The 13,965-nt window shown below is 44.3% G+C and overlaps 4 protein-coding genes across 4 annotated transcripts; 3 read left to right on the top strand and 1 right to left on the bottom strand.

Moving 5' to 3' along the window:
* Nucleotides 1–82: 82 nt before the first annotated feature.
* On the top strand, nucleotides 83–1,005 carry ATNIH1004_008097 (sulfotransferase family protein; the record flags this gene model as incomplete). The annotated part of the gene is made up of 2 exons (XM_033572710.1): nucleotides 83–209; nucleotides 290–1,005. The coding sequence occupies 2 exons, from the start codon at nucleotides 83–85 to the stop codon at nucleotides 1,003–1,005; spliced, it is 843 nt and encodes a 280-aa protein (XP_033423262.1).
* A 3,942-nt stretch (nucleotides 1,006–4,947) lies between these two features.
* ATNIH1004_008096 (uncharacterized protein) lies at nucleotides 4,948–5,397 on the top strand (the record flags this gene model as incomplete). Its single annotated transcript, XM_033572709.1, has 1 exon — nucleotides 4,948–5,397. The coding sequence occupies one exon, from the start codon at nucleotides 4,948–4,950 to the stop codon at nucleotides 5,395–5,397; it is 450 nt and encodes a 149-aa protein (XP_033423261.1).
* A 1,622-nt stretch (nucleotides 5,398–7,019) lies between these two features.
* On the bottom strand, nucleotides 7,020–8,127 carry ATNIH1004_008095 (arabinan endo-1,5-alpha-L-arabinosidase; the record flags this gene model as incomplete). Its single annotated transcript, XM_033572708.1, has 4 exons — nucleotides 7,020–7,155; nucleotides 7,211–7,296; nucleotides 7,344–7,820; nucleotides 7,873–8,127. The coding sequence occupies 4 exons, from the start codon at nucleotides 8,125–8,127 to the stop codon at nucleotides 7,020–7,022; spliced, it is 954 nt and encodes a 317-aa protein (XP_033423260.1).
* A 2,130-nt stretch (nucleotides 8,128–10,257) lies between these two features.
* On the top strand, nucleotides 10,258–10,968 carry ATNIH1004_008094 (uncharacterized protein; the record flags this gene model as incomplete). Its single annotated transcript, XM_033572707.1, has 3 exons — nucleotides 10,258–10,310; nucleotides 10,373–10,419; nucleotides 10,511–10,968. The coding sequence occupies 3 exons, from the start codon at nucleotides 10,258–10,260 to the stop codon at nucleotides 10,966–10,968; spliced, it is 558 nt and encodes a 185-aa protein (XP_033423259.1).
* Nucleotides 10,969–13,965: the final 2,997 nt, after the last annotated feature.

The raw sequence follows: 13,965 nt of genomic DNA, 5'->3' as shown, positions 1-13,965 counted from the left end.
TACTCTTGATATTTATTCGGTAGCCACATTGAATAGCATCAAACCCTCCACTTTGAACGAAACACGCGATCTGCCTTCCGAAATGGCAACACCACAAGAACGACATCCGGAGCTCTTTAGACCCGTGAACAGCGAGTCCCCAAGAGGGATGAAGCGAACAGTGCCTCTGGAATGTCTATGTCTAGGATTCAACCGGACGGGCACAGCATGTAAGTCGAAGTTCGCATCCTCGACATTCCCATGGAGGTCTGATAAGACGCGTGTTGCTGATCGGGAAGAACAAAACTAGCCATGTGCAATGCACTCGAGATCCTTGGCCTACGGTGCTGGCACTCCACGCAGTTCATGTCGACGCGGTTTGGCGACATCGAGATGTGGCAAGAGGCGGTGAATCGAAAATTCTTCGATATGGGGTCCAAATTCGGGCGCGAGGAGTTTGACCAGCTGCTGCATGACTACGGGGCCGTCTCGTCCGACACCCCAGCCATTGCGTTTGCAGACGACCTGATCGAAGCGTATCCGGAGGCCAAAGTCGTGCTTGTCGAGAGGGATATCGACTCGTGGTACGACAGCTGGATAAACAGTGTGATTAAAAATACTTACGACCCGCTTGTCACAGTTATCTATCACATCGATCGCTTCTTCACCCATCCGATCGGGAAAATCCACAAGACGACCTTCCAAGGTTGGTTGGGGATATCTAATCCCGAGGATGCCCGTCGCAGGAGTAAAGACCAATACAGAAAACATTACGAGCTCGTCCGGAGGATAACCTCCAAGGACAGACTGCTAGAGTTTAAACTTTCGGATGGATGGAAGCCGCTGTGTGAGTTTCTGGGGAAGCCGGTACCGGACAGGCCCTTTCCCCATCTCAACGAGAAGAAATGGCTCGATGAGAAAGTTCAACTTGTGCTCACACGGGGACTGAAACGGCTGGCGTGGAAGGCATTTCTTTTCTTCCTGGTCCCGCTGGTTGCAGCTGGGATGGTCTACTACGTGGTGTAAAGGAGCTTGACTGAGTTTAACTTCCCATTAGGAATGTCAGAATTTGAGCTTGAATACCCTCTGAGACTGCGAGACGCCCAACAGCTTAAAATATAATTTGAATTGGCGTTTTAAGCGGCGAGGGATGATACAATCCGTTGAGCAGTGAATAGTGTGCCCTGGGAAGAGTCAGCTGGTGTTCCGATTACAAGTCCCCCGTTAACGTACTTTACCACCTGTGTCCTCCGCAGACCGACACCGCCTGCCGCCCGAAACATCTCCTCACCGACTGTTATGAATATCGGATCGGCCCGAAGGATTACCCGAACGATCAGCGAAGTCCTCGCTTATATGTCTTCCCACAGACGAAATTCCTGTATACTAAGTTCGCTCATCCAGTTCAATGGCTTAGTTCACTCTATTCAATGCCAATTCCTCTGACCTACTGTAGTTCCACAACACCGACCAAACAACCGTAGATTTTTAAACCACCATAACTCATTCAATATGGATCCTCTGAAAGCAGTGATAGAATTAATCAATTCCTTGATGATAAATTAATGGCCTACATCTTAGGTGGTTGCCTAATGGGCGGGGTTCACACCCCCGAATACTTCAACACTCTTCCTGTATTCTAGAGTGCAAATTAACCAAGGAAGTACGGTTATCGTGGTCTAGGATATTGTCAAATAAGTTGGTGGTAATAGTGACGTAAACAAGGTCATAAAAGAGGGGTAAAACGAACTCCCCTGTAAAGGGCTAGAGCCCGTTTGACCTCTCGGGCCCAATGTCCCTACTGTCCCCGTTGTCCCTATTGTCCCTACTGTCCCCGTTGTCCCTATTGTCCCTACTGTCCCCGTTGTCCCTATTGTCCCTATTGTCCCCGTTGTCCCTATTGTCCCTATTGTCCCTATTGTCCCTACTGTCCCTACTGTCCCTACTGTCCCTACTGTCCCTACTGTCCCTACTGTCCCTACTGACCCTTTTGGCCCCCATTGGCCCTCGATCGATGTCACGTGACTCCCCACCTTGTTTGTTTACCGCTTGTTTCCTCTTCCTTTCTTCCTTTCTTCCCTTCTTCAACGATTCCTTCTTGTACATAACCTATCTTGTAGGTTCTATGGGTTCAGCCCTTGACATCCCCTACACCTAGCAGAAGACGCAACCTAATGATCCATAATAATCACAAGAATGATCATATGTTGATCAATATAATCAAGAAACCATCTAAAACAATCATTTTAAGCACCTTTCGAGAATAGAGTCTACTTTCCTATTCGGTATTAGCCGAATATCGAACAGATATCAATGTCGTTCCCTATATTAGGCAACTGGTTGCGTGTAGCTGTTCGATGAGCTTACTGCCTTCACCCCCCCCTCCCCCCGAGTCACATCATATTCAGGAGGATTTTCTGCCCAACCCCTCTATGAGAGATATTAAGTATACTATATATTTCACGATGTCCCGATCTGGACTAACTTATTCTGTTCGGCTTTAATTCTTAATCTAGTCATGAGTCAGCAGAATTTGATCTCGTCTGCAAGAACCATCAAATTATTCCTTTATATATGCCTTCTCGTTCATCTGATAAACTACAACCACTTGATGTTAGCCGTTTTGCACCCTTAAGAATGCATATGGTGCAGAAGTGATGAAAGTATTCATAATGGTACTTATAGTATTACAAATGAGATCTTTCTAGACCCTTATAAAACACCACGCGAGAATGCTTTATTATCTACTACTATTTGCAGTGGATGTCAAGTATCTGGTCTAGTTCCATTAAAACGCTAGCAAGTATTAAGGAGCTTACTATTAAGCATATTACTCCACCATCTACTGCTTATGGGCACCCGGGTGGGAATGGACTGCAAAAATTCCTTATAATGCTGCTGAGGTGCAAAACCAAAAGCGGCTTATCAAGTGTCATATTAATCGTAACTCTAAAAGCCCTCCGAATGAAGCAATCCAGTAGTTAGCTAAAGCAGCTGAATCTACCATGCATGAAGTAAATTTAATACTGCACGAGATGACCGAGCTTCGGGCAGAAAGTGGAAAGAGAAAGCGAAAAATACAGGTCAAAGATTTTATATTGCGTCTGGAATTGCTTTAAGAGGGGCTGAAGGACAGCAGCTTGCTCAAGAAGCTAAACAGAGTAGGATTCAGAGGAACCAGCAACTAAAACAAAGCGAGCACCACCAAAATGCAGCAATTGCCATCAGGTTGGCCATATGGCATATTAGAACTAGCTGCCGTAATAGATAGCTTATTTAATGTATATGTATAAGAATAGATTCATCTTAGTTGCGCAGGATCTTGATTTTTTGACTGGGTATTTGGGTGGCTCGTTCGGTGTCCGGTTACGTTAGTTAAAAGCCATCATCTCTGTGGCTGGCGGCAAGATAGGGCCATTCTGTGGTGGTCTAGCAATTGTCAGCAGACTGCAAGGTCGACCGGAACTAGGAGTAGTTTCAAAATAGGGTTCCAACCAGTCTACACTCTAAGCTACTGTGCCGCAAGCATTGTAAAACAGTCTTGGACAGCCAAAACTTAGGTCGGGGAATAAGAAATTCCCAGATCCATGCTTTCGGTAGTTTCCGTTTAATCACCCAGTGGCATGTTATCCTTGGTTCTGTGTAAGAAATTATTAGATTTAATTAGGTTGTAAACCTTAATTCTGTGTTCTGCGGTAACGTCATGGACACCGGCTTCAGCCACTGGAGCAATCCATAATAAAATATGGGAGCTTTACATGCTTCTCTCTGTAATTATTATAAATTTATCTTTAAACTTATGTGTGCTCCGCCATCTCATTACTTGTTGGATACGTAACTACCGGTATCAATTCCAAGAGTTTAGTCGAATGACAGGAAAATTCCGAACAGTAGCACCTACAATGTTTGAACGAGACAGACAACAAGATCCTGCCAATTAAAGCCGCGGGTAATGTCTCCGACCATTAGAGTAGGATTCTTAGTTGACGTCACCGCCCATCCTTGTCATGGTATCCGCTTTTATTAAGAACCCAAATTGCGCTCTGCACTGCTGGGCACTAAATCAATCCTTCTAATACAAAGAGAACATCATTGTGAGAGCCTGTTTTCCAATAATTGATCTCTCACTACTGAACATAGAACCTAATTTTTCTTCGAATCATGGGTATGAGATCATAGAGAAATAATACATTAGAGAAATTTCCGTTTTCTTAGGTAAAGAATGGGAGACCGGCAAGCTCTGGCTGAACCAGCAATATAATAACCAGAGATTCTTGCCCATCGCCATCATTATTGGATCACCATCAATGAAGTGAAATGTTCAAAGGCTGGTTTTGTCTTACTAGTCTTCTAAACTCACATTTTTTTCAAGTGCGGGAGAGCAGATCTGCAGTACGAATCACCGGCAATATACTAGAAGCACTATGAGACTGGCAGGTCCATGATGCTGCAACGTGTAGACTTTAAATCAAGCTTGTAAAGAAACAGATTCCAAGAAGATGCTACTAGGTAAATTCCTATTATTATTAATCCTGAGTCCGTAGGCTTGGATGATCCAAGTGCAGAGATTTGGGTCCTAACTCACTTACCGCAAACGTCCTCGAGAATGTAATATGTGGAGATCTATAAATCAAAAATAGACTAATTGGCAGCCCAGGTAGGCAATTTTATAATGAAGTCATCGAATATTTTTAATAGGATAGGATATCTATTATGGCACTAATATGTAATCAATAAGCATACCCACTTCGCCTCCTATATTGAAAGTAACGTCATAGTTAAGCAACGCGCCTTGTTAACTAGAAGTAGTGGAGCTATAAGTACATGCTATTCTGTCTTTATACAAACTGACATTTTTTGTTCATACTTTATCTTACTATCTCCCTGGTATTAAAGATAACACCAAAGGGAATTTACTAAGCGACCTTAAATCCCGAAACTCCTTTAAAAGGTTATTGCTCAATTATCATGGTTCATATCCCATCAAAGGATGCGCCTCTCGAAAGGCTAGATGTCTGGTCCGGAATTCTCCACGGCGTGAACAATAAGGATTATACAGTGCTGCGAGGGATAGAAGTCAAACCTCAAGGTGGAACCCCGGAACGGGCGGGATATTGTCCGCCCCCAGATAAACTAGGCCAGCGCGTTCTACACGAGACCTTTTACTTTCCAAGCAACAAAAAACTCGATTGGATGGATGTATATTCTGGTGATCAACCGGGCGCATGCGTGGACTCGCTCCGATTCCATGTGAAAGATAAAGACGACTATTTTGCCGCTGGAGGTGCTTCGGGTAACCAACACGTTATTATCACTGATCACGGTCTCCATGAACTGGTGGGTTTTGATGTAACTGCGGAGACCAGGGCCGGCGATCCAAACCCATATATTACTCAACTTAGTCCACACTTAAAGTAATGTGCGGAGTTTGGGAAAAGGGCCATTCTGGTTAATACAGTCGAACAATAAACACAAGAAACAGCGGAGTTTACTTACTGTTATTATCTTACTGGGAACTTCAACACCCATGCTTGTATTTTATGGAATATGGATTCTACCTGCATTTCAACATGCAGTTAAAAGTACAGTCCCAATGAGTCACCAAGATGTTTACGATGAATAATTAAAATTGAAAAGCCAATGAATTTTCAGCTTACTAGTCTACAAGCTAGGGATGGACATTTAGCCATAAATAATAAAAAGAACCGTAAAAAAGGCCTTTGCGAACCGAAAATTGGGAAAAACTTGTAAATTACAGGTAAATAAATCTATTCCTTATTCGGTAAACACTAATCCCAATATAGAAATATTTATGAGACCCGTCATCGCGTTGATCCACGTATCTCACGTTAGCCTCGAGAACCATGGTCAGTGTTGTGAATTGAGGCTCGACCAGATAGAAGAGCTTCATACACGAAATAGATTCTAGAATCCGATTGATTGGAAATCTGGTGTTCACTATGTATAAATAAACCCTCAAGTTTTCAGATGAGAATAAGAACAATTCAATCTTCCTCTAAACCACAACAGTTCATGAGCCTGGGTGCAAATATACTTCTCGTGTAGTGTCTCTATGTAGTTGATCAGAGTCTTTGAATATATTATTTGCACCTCTAAATTAAAACCACTTGACAAAAACCCACCACAATGGAGTCACCGTTCCCCTCGCCTACGAGTCTTTAAAAGCTATTGTGAAATGTCCAATCGCTTTTCATCACATTGCCCCGGGGATTCGGGTGCCCACGTCTTCTGAAATAGCTAAGTATATAGGCCTCAAACAGAGTCACAGCTTTCTCAAAATGGAGATCACGCTATAAATTACACGAAATAACTCTCTTACTATTTCCGGTGGACGGGGAAGACTTGGTAAAATGGGCGAATAATTATGAAGGCATTGTACCAGCCGGATTATTTAAACCAAGCTTGTTCCAAATTATATGAATGCCTTTAGGAGTTGGTGCGCTATGACTGCCGTTTGACGTTGGAGCAAATGGGTGGGTGAACAAAGCACTGGTATACCAATGGCGGTTGACGTTGATTTTAGCTTTCAAGATCAACGTCCGAAGGATGGTCACGATTGCCTTTATCAGGTCTATTTAAATGGATTTATCCCTTCCCACAATGTACAGATTTACAGGGTTCTCGAAAACTGGGCACAGAGCGTTGAGGATGGAGGCGGGAATGACGGTGAACTTGGTGGACCAGAGAAATTCGGCTGACACTAAATGGCTGTCACTAAAGAGCAATGGCATAAATACTGGATAGCCCATTCCTGGTGATCTAGTTTACAAAATTGGAACGGTTTGACTAATGCTAAGAAATCATCCTCCAAAAAAATAAAAGGGGAACGTAGTTAGCCTAACTCTTGTGGTCTATGTGAATACTTGGTATGTGATTGAACTTCCAACCGTGTAAGATTTACCATAAATGTGCTAGGTATTTGCTTGAGGACTATTTCCAAAAAGAATGATCGAATGACAGAATGGATATAAGTCGAATGCATATTCCACATGCAGAGCGTATCTACAGCATATCTATAATTATACCACCGGCCATCCATCCTTCCACCGCAGCTGATTCCATCCAAACTGGTACTGGTCGGTAGACAACCCAATCGAAGTGTCAGTATAGTGATAATACAGCACGAGACCTAGCTTCTTGTCATTGGCGATGCCCCTATTTTGTTATTAGTCATCTGAAGATATATGTATGTAAGTATATATAGTCTTACTGTCCTCCCGGGCCGTAGACTTTCCCATGGCTGGCGAGTAGCGTGGTGCCTCCACTTTCCAGGCATGATCTGCCTTTTTGATCGACCTGTCTTTGTTAGACCTAAAATAAATAGAAGAATAGAGAGAACGTACAAATCCGCCAGTCCCACTCTTTGACCGACACACAACAATGCGGTATTCATCTCCTGGAGCTAGTTCCTGCTGGTCATAATCTCCCGTCTTCCCTGACGAAAATGTCAAATAGTACCATCCGTCATGCTCGAACATGAAACTTGCCTCGATGTCGTGGTTGCCCGTCGCATTGTAGGCGATATTTGTCGGGGTCTGATGGCTCAGGTCCAGCGGCGTGGCCATGGGGACCTGGTATAGACCATGCCAGTACGATCCCCAGTTCAGATAGGGTTTCCCGCCGATGCGCACCCAGTTGGCATCGATGGTGTTATAGGGCTTCTGCGACGTTGATGACAGTCCAATCCATCCGTGGTCGGTCCAGGTACCCACCTCCATCGAGGGGGACGTGGCCACTCCGATGATTGAGTCCTGGGAGCCGAGGGTAGACACCGAGTAGTACATGAAATACTGGCCGCTTTCGTAGTGGACATCGGGGGCCTATCAATTAGCATAGCACAGGAGCCAGTAGTGTATATATGGGGAAAGATACCCAGAGATCGTCGTTCCCCGGGTGGTCAATGGACGAACCATGGGGAAAGACATATCCGTCCTCTTTCCAGGGCCCTTCTATCGAATCGGCCGAGGCGACGTGGATGCCGTTCCCCGTGGCGAAGCGAAAATACTTGCCGTCGGATACGCGCTGGAAGAATCCTGGATCATGCGTCCAACAGTTACCGGAACAGGGGCCAGGATTGGCATAGGCGTAGGCCACAGAAAGAAAGAAAAGAAGGGTCAGCACGTTCATTAAATTATTTATAGTATATTAACATTCAGGAAGGGAGAAGAGAAGAAGATGAAGAGTTGAAGAGAACTGAAGACGGATGAACCACATCGTATTCCAGCGGTTTAAGTACGTTTCAGGGCTTAAGGACATGCTGCATCTAGTCTGGGATTTAGTTATGTACGACAGGTCTTTAACTGAATACCGGATTAATCATAAATTTTTAGTTAGTTAACTAATAACTATTTGATGCTTAAAGTTCTGAGAGGGCGGGAAGTGGAGCATAAAGAACCGAAAAATATAGGTGAAACGGTCTTTTTTTTTGGCGATTTGCCCAAATAGTTACTCTACCACGGTTAAGTTCGAATCTAGTGCAGATTCTAAAATCATCAACGACTAACTAATCTAGTATTACCTAACTCAAGGCTCTATGGCTGGTACCACCCCCGCAAAAATATGGTGGGGTTCAATGTATTTGGTCTCAAGTGGAGGATGGTGAAGCTTGTTACGTACCAAGGAGTAAAGCTATCTAAAAATAAATCAGAGACAAATTCTCAGGGTCAGCCAGCAGCCTCCCCGACTTCCCTATCTCTAGTAGACTACAAGTCTCGGATGGCCTTGCAAACCCAAACGATACAAATGTGGAATTCTAGCGGTGTGGTAAAACCAGTGACCGTGCCGCATATGCAACATTAAATGCAAAGAAAAATAATGGCTCAGACATAGCGGGAGGAACTATTGCTGGAATTGTTGCTGGTGGCTGTGTTGTGATAGTGTCATGGTCATCTTTACCCCAGAACGTTGTTCCATACTCCAAGTCCTGATCCAAGGGTGCAAGACATACTGCCTGATGAATAAGCCGGGGATCATAAGCTTTATAAAGGGCATATTCTCAGACAACCATGGTCACACCTTGTCTACTGGATCCTCAGTATCACCCGATCGTGTGAAGAGAGATACAGTGCTTTGGCCAGGCGGTCGTCTTGATAGCCGATCGTTTCAGGAAATAAAATTATTCTCGGCCAGTTCTACGGGTGAGTGCTGGTCTTTATGTTATAAAGAAATGGGACAACTATCGCTATCATACTATACAGCTTGACAAATCCCGAATTAAGCGTTTGACATTTTTGATATAATCTCTATTAATATGTTCCTCACATGTCATCTCTATTTTGCATTCGGTGAAAGAAGCGGTTTATTGATTAAAGGAGTCAGGGATAATTCCATACCATTGGTAGCAGGTAGCCTGCCCCGGAATGTTTGTTGTCAACTTGATCAGCAAAGACTGGATGAAACGCCGCGAATTACTAGGAGGCAGACTATACTTTTTGGGAGCAGTGCGCTCCGCCAACCTTCCTGCCGTGATCTTCAGGGGGAATTGTGGGAGGTGCGGGTGATCGGCGAGGATGATTAGCTTCGGTGAAGCCGAATTATACCGACCATAACATTTGCTTCCCTGCGATGTGAAATGAGCCTCGGCACGTACCCAGGCTACAATGCTGCCACCCGGGAGGTTTATACATCGTAACCTGTGACATAAATAATGTGGGCGGCATAGTTATTCACGGTGTCCTACCCCTCCCTCTAAATAGTGCATCAACTTCCAACTCTCAACTCAATCGATTCTATTTGATGCATCCCCCCCCCTTTGACCTAAGTTCTTCCTTTAGAATGAAATCGACGTGCTTGCGTCAGAGGAGTTAACAAAGCTACTTGTAGTATGCAAATAGGGGGTTTGACTGAGAAAAGGTAGCGACTTTGGGGGAGGGGTGGAGTCGACAATTGGTGCATGGACTTTGTTCCATATTACTTCATCGGGCTCCTGAGTCAGTACTGTGGCAAACAATCGGATAAGCTTGCTGACGTCAAAATCATCAGAATTGATGGTAGAGTCGAGTTTTGACAAGTCTCCAAAGAGTTCTGCCTCTACTGGTGGAGTGTAAGACACAGGAAGGGGGAAGAACGAGCAACGCTGTTACGAGGTATAAGGATAAATCATTGAGCGCTGCTTGCCGTTAGAAAAGCTGAGGGTCTAGTAAATCACTTGCCTTCAGCGTCTAATTGACTCAGAAAGGTGACGGAACACTGTAACCCCGAAGCTCTTGCACGTTAATGTTATTGCTGCTGCTTTTGCCGAAGATCTGGACCCTGCAAATGACCACGACGCGCAAGATGGCCATCATCGGAGTCTTTGTTATTGGTTACAGGTAAAGTGTTGGACCGCGGCAATGATTATCGCGTCATGCCACTACTAACCAAGAACAAACAGTGTCATTGTCGTTTCCATTGGCCGACTCATTACAGTTCTTCTGACTGGTAGTACCTTGGACTTGGGATATTACCTGTACGTCATGAGTCTCCGATACCTGATACCTTGTCCTGTAACTAATGTGTTCGTTCTTTATAGACTCGGTTGTTCATCTGGCCTTCTGGGTTGGTGCCGAGGCGCCCATCACCATGCTGTGTATTTGCTTGCCGCCCATGACTGCGCTGGGCCGATACCCGGCCAACAACTACTTTTCCAAGATATCCAGCAAAGTTCACTCTCTGTTTAGCACCATCAAGGGCAGCAAAGGCACTGCGGCATTGCGGAGTTACTCTGCACCGGATTCGCAATCTCAAAGTATTGCGATGAACTCGAGCTCTATAAAAAAGAGCGTTGACAATGACGGCCACAGCCTGGAGTCACAGGAGAGCTCTGCGCAGTTATTTCCCCACAAAGACGAGCATTATTATGCTGGCGCTAGAGCCTATGTCTCTTACCTTCGCTCGGGTATTCATGGTACAACCCCGCGTCCCAACTCTGGCGATGCTGCCATTCGTGTAGACAGCGTTGTGACTGTCACGCAGCGTTTGAGAAAATAGTTTGACTTTGGTAACTCTAGTCATTGTCCATTTCGAAATGTTTAATGGTTTCCTTTATTTCTTATTTCTTTCTTTGGTTTGACAGTAATCGCATTGATTGATACCTTGATGGCTTAGGAGTTTTAGGTATACTTTTGTCAAAATCTTGTTATACCACTGCAGCCAAGAATGCCTGCCTTGCACTGTGTGCTAATTTACATCGACATGTGCCAACCCTCTCTATTAATTTTCACAGTATTCCCAGAAGAAGAAGAAAAAAAAAAAGGTGAGGGGTCGTGATTTCAGCTTCTCATACACTGCAAGGCCCCACCCATTATGCCCTCTCACTCCCCTCAGCGGGCTCGGCTTAATATTTGTTGGGCTATCTAACATGTAGCTTTTTATCGGCTATGCCTTATTTTTTAAGTGGGTGTGGTCCAAATGGATATTATTTCCTTGGCTGTTACAGCCCCTGGCAAATTGTACCAGACTACTATTTCTCTAGCAACACTCTGCCGCGCTAGCCCTGCTTTCGCTGTGCGTCAATCATTGCCATTGCCCTCATATTGTCACGGTCCTAAACCTAGGTAGAATGAAACAAGATCTATTCAGAACGTAGGGCGACTCATATTCGAAACAACTAACTTAAGGAGCTACCTGTAGAGGTGGTGGTGTGTTCGAGGTGTTATGGTGTGTGGCCACGTGATCAGAATAGGGTGTTGGAAGCGATTGCTTGTTCTATTGAACGGGTGGCCGGGTAGCCGCTACTAGTTAACTAAGTTAAGATAAGTCTTAGGTAACTCTTTAGCTGTTTGTATAGTATCTAGTTATAGTTAAAGTGTATATTGTCAAGGGCTGAACCCGTAGAACCTACAGATAGGTAGGTTATGTACAAGAAGGAATCGTTGAAGGAGGGAAGAAAGGAAGAGGAAAATGAGCGGTAAACAAACAAGATGGGGAGTCACGTGACAGGGATCGAGTGTTCGCGAGGCACAATTCTCTGAATTCAAGGGGCTCAGGCGAGCTGACTATCTAGATGGGTGACTAAGTGAGGCCACGTGACCATACCGAATATGGTAGGTCCCTAACACCCCCTGGCCGAAGCGTGCTCACCCAGCACCATTACGTACAGAATCGCTTGTAAAGCAAAAAGCCAAAAAGCCAAAAACTAAGCTAAACCTATATTATCGAGAAAAGCCGTGAATCCTTCGGATCGAAGCAATTTAGTGAGGCCATCAGCAGCGTTCTCCTTACTAGGGCATAGCCGAATATTAATAATGCGGTCCGCCGCGAGCTCGCGCGTATAATAATACCAAATATCAATATGTTTAGAGCGCTTGGTGGTGACCGTTGAACTAATAAGATCCTTGTAACCTTTATTATCCACGTGGAATGCAATAGGGTCCAAAGGCGCAGAGTAGATCTCTATTTTATTAAGTAGGCGACGAAGCCACTGTATTTCCCGAGCTGCGTCCGACACCGCCATATATTCAGCCTCATTGGATGATAAGGCAATGGATATTGGTTTGGCAGATCGCTATAATATTAGGGCACCGGCTAAAAGTATAATATAGCCTAATACTAGGCTGGCCGTTGGGAAGGGATTTTCCTTTGGGATTTCCCTCCCGAACGGGACCGGGACGGAACGGGACCAATTTCAGGAAATTTATGGGAATTAGGGATCTTAGGGAATATCCCATTCCCTAGATCGGGATTCCCTCTAATTTCTATTCGGGAATGGGACGGGAAACGGGACCGAACTTATAGATGGGAAGGGAATGGGAATATCCCGATTCCTGGGAAAATCCCATGGGAATTTCCCTTATTTTAATCACGTGATAAATAACTACTTTATATTACTTCAACATAGTAAAATTTCTTATTTTTATACTATATAAATTTTTAGACTATACCCTATTAGGAAGTGGGACGGGATTCGGGATTCTTTGTTAGGAAATGGGATGGGATTCGGGATCTTAGGTTAGGAAATGGGACGGGAAACGGGACCTAATTTCTAAAGTAAGTGGGAATGGGAATCTCCCATCCCGAATCCCTTCTAATGGGAATCCCTTCCCAAAAGTCTTGGCACGGGGTGGGAATCAAAATGTGATTCCCATGGGAATATGGGACGGGACTGAAACTCGCCCGGGATCCCGAATCCCGTCCCAACGGTCAGCCTACCTAATACTAACCGACAATTATAATAAGGACCTCCCCAGTCCGAATTGGTATAAACCAGTGGTTGCGGTAGGGGTCCATTTGACATGCGAAAGGTGATACCCCGTGTACAAAATCCTTTTAAATATCAAATTAAGTGTTTGGCCGCTCGAATGCCTTTTGTTAGGGGCCTTGTTAAATTATGCTAGCAAGCTCGCGATACACGCAATATCTGGACGGGTTCTTAAGGCAAGCCATTAAAAACTACCCGTAAGTCGATTATATTCTTTGTTAAGGGTGGGATTGGGGTCGTTATCGATAACTAAACCCGGATCTGTAGGTAAAGAGACTGGATGGGTATCTGCGAGCCCTGCCGAAGTAATAAGATTATTAATATAAGAGGTCTGCATAAGCTTAATCTGACTATTAGATTAAGTAATTTCTATGCCAAGGAAATGCTTAAGGTAAGCTATCTCTTTAATCGCGAATTTTCGCTGTATTGCGCTTAGAAGCTATTCTATATCTACTTTAAGCACTATAATAATAGCAAAATCATCTACATAAGCAGTCACATAGAGATTCTTGCGAGTTTGGTGAATCCATAGGCCTGGGTCGTAGTCGCTTGTTTTAAAGTCCAAAGCTTTAAAATCACTACAGAGAGACGGTTATACTATATACATGCAGAAGGCGCGAGACTGTACAGGGTGTTATTTAGCTTGCAAACTATGGTATTAGGATTACCCTTTTAAAAAGCCGGTTAGTTAGCGTATATATATTGGCATATTAACTTTACTATTAAAAACGCCTGCACTGCGTCCGCCTGAGCGATATACTATTTGCGATAAGCTGCAACCGCGAATA

Source organism: Aspergillus tanneri, assembly GCF_003426965.1.
Source record: "Aspergillus tanneri strain NIH1004 chromosome Unknown AapTan_6_pilon_pilon_pilon, whole genome shotgun sequence".
NCBI classification, from domain to species: Eukaryota; Fungi; Ascomycota; class Eurotiomycetes; order Eurotiales; family Aspergillaceae; genus Aspergillus; species Aspergillus tanneri.
Note: the sequence above shows the minus strand (reverse complement) of the source record. Positions and strands in the feature narration are given on the sequence as shown.